The sequence below is a fragment of the Myotis davidii genome, unplaced genomic scaffold (genome assembly GCF_000327345.1).
Source record: "Myotis davidii unplaced genomic scaffold, ASM32734v1 scaffold577, whole genome shotgun sequence".
Lineage (NCBI taxonomy): Eukaryota > Metazoa > Chordata > Mammalia > Chiroptera > Vespertilionidae > Myotis > Myotis davidii.
In genome coordinates, this window is record NW_006289082.1 from 1,698,936 (window position 1) to 1,708,645 (window position 9,710).

General features: G+C 42.2%; 1 protein-coding gene across 1 annotated transcript in view; it reads right to left on the reverse strand.

The window, feature by feature from the left end:
• CDADC1 (cytidine and dCMP deaminase domain containing 1) overlaps positions 1-9,710 on the reverse strand; it is a 66,898-nt gene that overhangs the window by 5,037 nt on the left and 52,151 nt on the right. The window contains exon 9 of the mRNA XM_006761236.2: positions 7,448-7,508. Within this exon, the coding sequence (XP_006761299.2) occupies positions 7,448-7,508 (61 nt within the window). The remainder of the gene's footprint in view (positions 1-7,447; positions 7,509-9,710) is intronic.

Genomic DNA, 9,710 nt, shown 5'->3' on the forward strand with positions numbered 1-9,710 from the left:
CTGAACAATAAGATTTATTTTTTAAAAAATCACGTAAAAAAAAGAACCGACAAAATTTTTTCCCATAGATTTTTAAAGAGAGTGGAAGGGCGGGGGGTGGGGGGGAGAGAAACATCAATATCAGAGAGACACATGGATTGGTTGCCTCCTACATGCGCCCCCACTGGGACCCGGAATCGAACCCATAACACAGGTACATGCCTTTGACCAGAGATTAAATCCATGACCCTTCAGACTGACACTCTAACCACTGAACTACACTGGCCAGAGCTGTAGATATTCTTTATTCTTAATTTACTGAGAGTTTTTATCATGACTTTTTGGTGTTGAATTTTGTCAAATGCTTTTCTGTATCTATTCATATGATCATAAGATTTTTGTTTTTTTAGCTTGTTGATGTGGGTGCTCACAGGGGTCATTGTTCTTGTACTGGGACCTCCCCTGCCTCAGAACTGACTGGCAGCCATATTTGAGTTTCCATCAGCCTGGCTCACACTGTTCACTCTGTCAAGGTGATTCCCTGAGACCCCACCCCATCCAATTTGCAGCCCCACCTAAGCTGTTTGCAGCAGCTTTTCCATATAAATGCCCTGTTCTGCCTCAGGCTGTAGACTTTCCTAAAAATCTCTCGAACAAATAGCAGTTGGTGTCAGCATGGCCCAAACCTATTAATAAGAGGCCCAAGACCCGGCACTAGCACCAGCCTACCTTGCTTCACAGCTTGGCCTCACCCGGGTACTTCCTAGCCCAATACAAATAGCAGCCATCTACAGATCTCTCTGTAGCTCCTGCCAGGTGGCCCCAGGTAGTGGCTGACATGCAAATCCTGGGAGGCCCCAGACAGCTTCAGACCATAACAGATTACAAGTCTACTCATCCACAAGTGACACACTCAAGGGGCAGATTCAGTGCACACCTAAGCCCTGCTGAAGCAAGTCCTGCTCTATAGAAGTATCCCCTGCACAGCAGCTCTTCCCTTGTAGACACAGCTGGTCTTCATAGCCAACTGGCCTGGAGATCAATTCCTCCCAGTGATGCCAACAGCAACTACAACAAGACTGTGCACACAGCCCACACAGGGGCACACCTACAGTGCTCAGCTCAGATGACTGGGGAGGCTGAGTCACTGGGCCCTACAGAACACCTACTACACAAGGCCACTCTACTAACTCCAGGAGACTTAGCAGCTCCACCTAATACTTAAAAACAAACACAGGGAAGCAGGCAAAATGCAGAGACAAAGAAGCATGTCACAAATGAAAGTAATGCAAACAGCAAACTACTGGATAGAGTCCAAAACAATGGTTACAAGGTTGCTTAATGAGAACTTCAAGGGATTTAATGAGAGCCTCAAGGGACAGTGAGACTTTCAAGGATCTTAGTGAGAATGTCAGACATGAAAAAGAACCAGTCAGAAATTAAGCATACACTAACTAAAATAGAGAATAATTTACAGAAATTCAACAGTAGAGTAGAGGATTCCAAGAATCAAATCAATGGTTTGGAGTATGAAGAAGCAAAAAAAAACCCAATCAGAGCAATTGAAGGGTGCTCTTTAAGAAGACGAAGGAGGAGGAGGACGAGAAGAAAAAGATAAAAAATACGAACAATAAAATGGCAATAAATACGTATCAACAGTTGAATCTAAAAATCAAAATAAATGAACAATAAATCTAATGAACAAAATAAACAGATGAATAAAATAGAACCAGAGGCATGGATACATGGAACAGACTGACGACTCTCAGAGGGAAGCGGGGAGGCAGTGGTGGGATTAAACAAAGATCATACATGCATATATGCATTACCTATGGACACAGACAGCAGGGTGGTAAAGGCCTGGGGTGGGGCGCGAACCGGGTAGAGGAGGGTTATGGGGGGCGGGAAAGGGGAACATGTATAACTAGAGGCCCGGTGCACAAAAATTTGTGCACTGGTGGGGGTCGGGGAGTCCCTCAGCCCCACTTGTGCCCTCTCACATGCTGGGCCTTCTGGTTTGGGGCCCTCCCCCCTGTCACTCACAGAGTAGGGCTGATAGGTGAGTTGGGGCACCGCCCCGTCACACACAGAGCAGGGCGTGTGGGGGGGTTGGGGCGCCACCCTCTATCACCCACAGAGCAGGACCAATCGGGTTGGGGTGCCGCCACTGTCACACTCAGGGCAGGGCTGATGGGGAGGTTATGGCTCTAAGTCCGGCCTTATTTGTTAAAATGTTTCAAACTGCAGGCTCAGAGGCCTGCAGCGGTAGGCGGGAACGTTGGTTTCCTCCGTCACCTAGGCAAGGAAGCCTCATGTTAGTTTCAAGCTGCCTGTCTGCCAGTGGCCATCTTGGCTGTCAGTTAATTTGCATATCTCGCTGATTAGCCAATGAAAAGGGTAGCGGTCGTACGCCAATTACCATGTTTCTCTTTTATTAGTGTAGATATTCTCAACAATGAAGATTTTTTAAAAAATTTCCTTGGGTATTAACAAAAAACAGAAATAAAAATAATATCTACAAATAACATCATACTTAATGGTGAGGCACTCTGAGCTTTCCAACACAATCAGGTACAAGGCCAGAATATCCTCCTCCCTCACCACTCCTTCCCCATCAGAGTGGAAATTCTAGCTATATGCCACAAGACAAGGAAAGGAATACAGCTTGGGAAGGAAGGAATTAAAGATCTTTGTTCACATAATCCGAAAGAACTGAAAAAAATACCTCCTGGAACTAATAAGTGATTTACATCAAGGTTGGAGGATACAAGGTGAATATCCAAAAGTCAATATGCAATTGAGATATGCAGATGGAAAATACGCATACGAAAGGATGTACCACATAAATGTCATCAGGGAAATGCAAATTAAAACAAGATACTGCCCTGGATGGGTGGCTCAGTTGGTTGGAGCATGGTCCCATACACTAAAAAAGGTGGTGGGTTTGATTCCTGGTCAGGAAACATACCTAGGTTTTGGATTTGATCCCATCTTGGCTCATACAGGAGGCAACTGATTAATGTTTATGTTTCTCTCTCTCTCTCTCCTCTCTCTCTCTCTCTCTCTCTCTCTCTCTCTCTCTCTCTCTCAATCAATTTAAAAAGTCCTTGAGTGAGGATTAAAATAAATAAATAAAAAGACCTACCTACTAACATGTGCCTAGCATGGACTAAGTGCTTACCATTAGCCCAATGCCTTAAGAAATGCTATTAAAAATACTGGGCAGTTTACCACCAGTTCATTTAAAAGAACAAGATACCACTGTACACCTATTTGAATGGCCAAAATCGAGAACACTGACAACACCAAATGCTGAGAGGATGTGGAACAATAGGAAGTCATATTCACTGCTGGTGGGAGTGCAAAATGATACAGCCACTTTGTAAGACAATTTGGCAGTTTATTACAAAACTAGACATACTCTTTATCATACGATCCAGCAGTCATGCTCTTTGGTATGTATCCAAAAGTGAAAATATGTCCACACAAAAATGTACACAGATGCTTACAGCAGCTTCATTCATAACTGAAATTATTTGGAAGTAATCAAGATGTCCTTCAGTAGGTGAATAGATAAACTATGTACATCAGACAATGTAATCGTATTCAGCACTAAAAAGAAATGAGCTATAAAACCATGAAAAGACATGAAGGAACCTTAAATTCATATTACTAAGAAAGTAGCCATTCTGAAAAGGTGACATACTGTATGATCTAACTATATGACATTCTGGAAAAGGCAAAACTATGGCTAAAAAAAAAAGTGGTTGACAAGGGTTGAAGAGAGGGTGCAAGAAAAATAAGTAGAACACAGAAGATTTTTAGGGCAGTGAAAATACTCTGTATGATGCCATAATGATACATACATGTCCTTATATATTTATCCAAACCCATAAAATGTACATCATGAGTGAATTTATAATGTAAACATGGACTTTGGGTGATTATGATATGTCAAAGTTGGTTCATCAGTTGCAACAAATGTACCACTCTGGGGAAGATCTGGATAATGGGGGAAGCCATTCATGTGTAGGGGTAAGTGGTATATGGGACTCTCTGTATCTTCCCCTGAATTTTTCTGTGAACTGAAAACTGTTCTAAAACAGAAACCCTTGGTCTAAAAATTACCTTTTCTACTTAAGTTTTTAATATTTTTATAATTGATTTTTATATCATGTAAAGCAAGAACCCAATATTGTTTTTCTATATGGATTACCATTTTTTCAGCATTATAAATTGAATAGTCGATTCTTAGCCTGTGATGTGCATTGCCATCTCTGTCAGGGATGCTAAATGTTCCACCACTCATGGATCAGTACCCCATAAAGACTGTGCCACTCAAAAAACCAATAGCATGCCATTAATAAACAGTGCTTTAACTCAGCCACTGAGTTTTTTTAACAAGTATATTTTTATTTCTCTAAATCCTATCTGATTCTTTTCAAATCTCCCTGGTCATTTTTTATAATTGCTTGTTCTGTGCTTTTTTAAATAGCATATTTTACTTCCTAAACATTTTATAGCCTCTATTTCATAACTCCAAAACATAAAATCCTTGGGGGTCTATGCTGTTTGTTATTTCTGTTCACTCTTACTCATGGTGGCATATTTCCCACTATGTATGGTTATTTTTAAATTATGAGCTCATATGTTATTATATCCTGTGGGCCTGCGTTGGGATCACTTTCCTTCTGAGAAAATTTGCATTTCCTTCTGTCAGGAGGTGTACCTGAGTGGGAGCCTTTTAGCTTCCCTGGCGGACGCCAAGCTTCATGTGGGAGTCTCAGGCTTAGTTCTCCACTGCAGCAGGCCATAGACTTACTTATTCTCAAGGTCCCAACTTATATGGACATTTGTCCCCAAGGTAACCTGGCTTTGTGTTTACTGACTGTTGCTATTTAATTCTATTAAACTGTTCCTCTTATTTCTATTTCCCCCCAAGGAAACAGTAGTACCAGGATATTTCCCTTATTTTCTTCAATGCCCTGTGATTTCTTAAAAAGAATGTTATGGGTTATTTGAGTTCCAGTTATACAGATTGGAAGTAATTACTCACACTACCTGCCTCCCTTCTCTTTTGTCCCTGCTGCTGGATCTGAGAGGGTATAAATCAGCAAGTCTCCTCGAAGCTGGACAGACTCTCCCTGAGTACTTTTTCAAGGTCTAGACTTGGTTGGGGTGGGTAGGTCAGAGAGTAAGGAAGGACAAAATACCATAAAGTCTGACTTGGGAGAGTCCAAGCCTCAGTCTTGCAATAAAATTGGTGTTTTGATTTTCATCTGTTTGAGTCCTGTGTCTGTTTCTCAGCTGATTCCAAAGTTAGAAAGTAATCTACTTATATGAAATGGTCAGAATAGATGATTGTGTACCTTTTAATTGTGTACAATGTGTCAATTAAAAGTTATATGAAATGGTCAGAATAGATGATTTCAAAAACCAAAGCAGATTAGTGGTTGCCTGGAGACAGGGGGAATGAAAATGGGAGTGAATACAAATGGAAAGGTTTCTTTTTGAGATAATGAAAATGTTCTGAAATTAGGTTGTGGTGAGGTTGCACAACTCTATGAATACACTAAAAACCATTGAATTTTATATTTTCAAGGGGCAAATTTATGGTGTGTGAATTATATCAATAAAGCTGTTATAACATTGAGAAAGACAGGGATATTATTTATTTTTACTTATTATTGTTGTTATTATTATTATTGTTAATCCTTACCCGAGGATATTTTCCCCATTTATTTTTAGAGAGAGTGGCAGGAAGGGGGAGAGACTGAGAGAGGGAAACATTGATGTGAAAGAGACACATTGATTGGTTGCCTCCCGGAAGCTCCTGGACCAGGGGTGGGGATGGAGACTGCAAACAAGGTACACGGTATGAATAGAACTGGGGACCCTTCATTCCACGGGCCAATGCTCTATCCACTAAGCCAAACTGACTAGGGCGAGAGAGGTATTATTTGTTGATATGAAACACTTCTTAAAAAATACATACAAAACATGAACTTAACAGTTCAATGAACTGTCACAAAGCAAACATACATTTAACCATCATCCCGTCAATAAATAAAACACTGCCAGCAGCCAGATGCCTCTCTCTTGTTTTCTCCTAATCACGAACCCTCCGCCCAATCTTGGGACTTCTAACCAAAGCATATCTTCCTTTTCCTTAATGATCTGGAAACAATAAATCCTGGACACAAGTCCTTTGTTGATGATAAGTGGTAAATATCTTCTCTTATTCCATGGCTTGCCTTTGTCCTCTTTTAATGTATCTTTTGATGAACATATATTCTTAATTTTATCATAGATAAATTAATTCATCTTTTTACGGTTAAGGTTTTTTGAGTCCTTTCTCTAATAACGGAATTATTAACTGATCCCCTCAAGCACTGTTATTGAATATACATTCTTTAATCAGATCCACATATATGATGGGTGAGGCAAAAGTAGGTTTTTAGTTGTTCATATGGAAAAGAATACAATAATTAATAAATAATAATACAAGAATAAATGGTTTCATGTATACACAACTGTAAACCTACTTTTGTCACACTCTGGGTATATCTTTTTTTCCCCTTTTACTTATTTTTCCTGATAAATTTAAAAAAAGAAAGCTGAAGCATAAATATGTATTTTTTTCCAGATTACTATTTGAATAAAATAAAGCTAATTCAGAACAAAGAAAATCAAGATATTTACATAGAAATTATTTTCATAAAGATATTTATATTTCCTGATTTTTCAGGATAATCAAATCATTGTTATTATCAAGGAAACTTTACCTTATAAACTTCCACTTACCTAGAATACAAACAATCAACAAGCTAGCATAGCTAGTATTTAAAAATAATATTGTACACCAATAACTAATGTTCAAAATTAATGTGCCTAAGGAATTGTAAATCTCCCAAAGATTCTATTACTTTCAAAATGTCTGTGTCAGTATGCAAATAATAAAGCTTTGAAGACTAGCAATTCATTTATGGTAGGTGTGATGACTGATAGTTAATTAGAATATCCAAATACCCGGAACATTTCTAGTCTCTGACAAATCTGAGCAAATGTGGCTTTACTCTAATAAGAATTCATACATCCTCATAATTTGGCCCTAGATCCAGCTGTATTACTTATATGCAGTTTTCCTGTCAAACCATCCAAAAAGCTTTTGTTTTGGTATGGAAGAACACTGTTGTTTACTATTTCATATAAATTTAATTTATGAAATCATTTTGTATATGATTATTTATATTAAACTGCAGATTATGCAGGACTAATTACTAGCCAGCACTTTCCATCACACCTAGTATATGGTAAACAAATGCTTGTGAGCAAACTGAGTGGCAAAAATCGAACCTGGAAAAAGAGTATCCTCTGTCTAAGACTCCAACAATTTCATTAAAATTCACAATGCATCATTACTTCTCAGCAATAAAGTTAACCTCAAAAAGGACTTGTAAATACTTACTCTCTCTGCTTTCAGGCTCATTTCGTTCAAGAACACAAGTTCCTGCTGGATTCAGTTGCCACTGCAAAAGGGCACAAACATTTTATTTATGCGTTTAAGAAGGATTTAATAAATAGTATTTTAACACCCTACTCTCAAATATCAAAACAATTTTAAAAACAAAGCCCTAATGACCCTGAAGGACTTGAATTCCCAAATGATATGACTTCTGGGATCAAAATCAATATTCTTAAAGAAGAAATGAACTTTAAAGAATCTTTACTTTCATTTTATAGGTAAGAAAATGGAACACCAGAAAAGTGTAGTGACTTGCCCAGGGTTACACACTAACTAAAGGTAGCAATAAAATTAGAATCTGGGTCTGCCAATACTATAGAATTTCCACCACCTCATACTCTATCTTCAGGTACTTCTGATCTTATAATAGCTAGAGAAGGCCCAGATATTAAAAAATGAAAATATGGCCAAGATTATCTTGCCTTTTAATATAGTTGTAACATCTATACTAATAATAGAGGAATATGCAAATTGTCTGGGACACCGTCATAGTAACAGTAAAGAGCAAACAGCAGGCTGTTTGGGGCGACAAGGCCAGCAGGGGGGTTTGTGAGGGACGACCAAACGACTGAACAGCAGGCTGCCTGGGGCGAGCAGGCTGGCGGGGGGGTGCAGTTGGGGGCGACCAGGGGGCAGTCAGACGGTGCCAAGGCCTGCAGAGGCGGGCAGTTGGGGGCAATTGGGCCGGTAGGGGAGCAGTTAGGCATCAATCAGGCCAGCAGGGGAGCAGTTAGGGGGCGATCAGGCTGGCAGGCAGAAGTGGTTAGGGACGATCAGGCAGGCAGGTGAGCAGTTAGGAGCCAGCAGTCCTGGATTGTGAGAGGGATGCCTGACTGCCGGTTGAGGCCCAATCTTTGTGGGATCAGGCCTACACTGGCAGTAAGACATCCCCCAAGGGGTCCCAGATTGGAGAGGGTGCAGGCCAGGCTTAGGGACACACCCCTCCCATGCATGATACTAGAGGCCTGGTGCACAGATTCATGCTCCGGTGGGGTCCCTCGGCCTGGCCTAGAGATCGGGCCAAAACCGGCAGTCCAACATCCCCCGGGGGGGTCCCAGATTGCAAGTGGGCGCAGGCGAGGCCGAGGGACCTCTAGTATGAACATAAGATCTTTGGTTAATCTCTTCCCGCCCTCCTCCCTCCCCGCTTCCCTCTGAAATTCATCAGTCTATTCCATGTTTCCATGCCTGTGCATTGAGCATCTGTCCCCTGGTGGTCAGTGTGCATCATAGCTACTGGTTGAGTGGTCAGTTGGCTGGTCGGCCAATCACTTAGGCTTTTATATATATATATACTAGAGGCTCGATGCACAAAGAGATTTATGCAATAGTCCTTCCCTTCCCCTGGCTGCCAGCACCAGTTTTCCTCCAGCACCCAGGACCCAGGCCTTCACTCCCGCCAGAGCCTTCAGTCTTTGCTCCGTGCTTGCATATGCAAATAAACCGCCATCTTTGTTGGGTTATTTTGCATGCTCATCCTGATTGGCTGGTGGGTGTAACGGAGTGACACCAATTTGCATGTTTCTCTTTTATTAGTGTAGATTGGCAAACACCAATGACAAAGTAAGAATCTTCAAAGTGGCCAGCGAAAGACAGAAAGTTCCCAAAAGTGATGTGTCTGTATGCTGGGGGCCTGCCCCTAGCCACACCATGGAGGCTTGGAGCAGGAGTCCCTCTGTGTTGATCTCTCAGGCTCCTGGCCTCCACTGCATGTTGTACTCTCCCTTGAGCTATGGCCAGGATGGGGGTGCTGCTTGCAAGCCAGGCTTTCCTGCTCCAGGATCGCCATGGCGACAGGGGAACAGGCCCAGCTTGGGGCTGCCCCCAGGCCGGGCTTTCCTGCTCCTGGATCAGGTACAGCTGGGGGCTGCCTACAGGCCACATTTTTCTACTTACCGATGGCCATATCACCACAGCGACCCAGGGCCCAGAGGCACTTTCCTGCTCTCCAATAGTCATAGGGTCCCGGCTGGGGGCGGGGCTTAGCAGTGTGGGGCTTAGGTGGCACATATGGGTCCAGGCTGGGGGCGGGGCTTATGCCCTGCTGCCCAGGGCTGCACATGGGGCCCGGATGGCAGCTCGCGTTGTCCCGCCGTGCACAGTATAGTATAGAGGCCTGGTGCACGGGTGGGGGCCGGCTGGTTTGCCCTGAAGTGTGTCCCAGATCAGGGTGGGGGTCCCGCTTGGGTGCCTGGCCAGCCTGGAT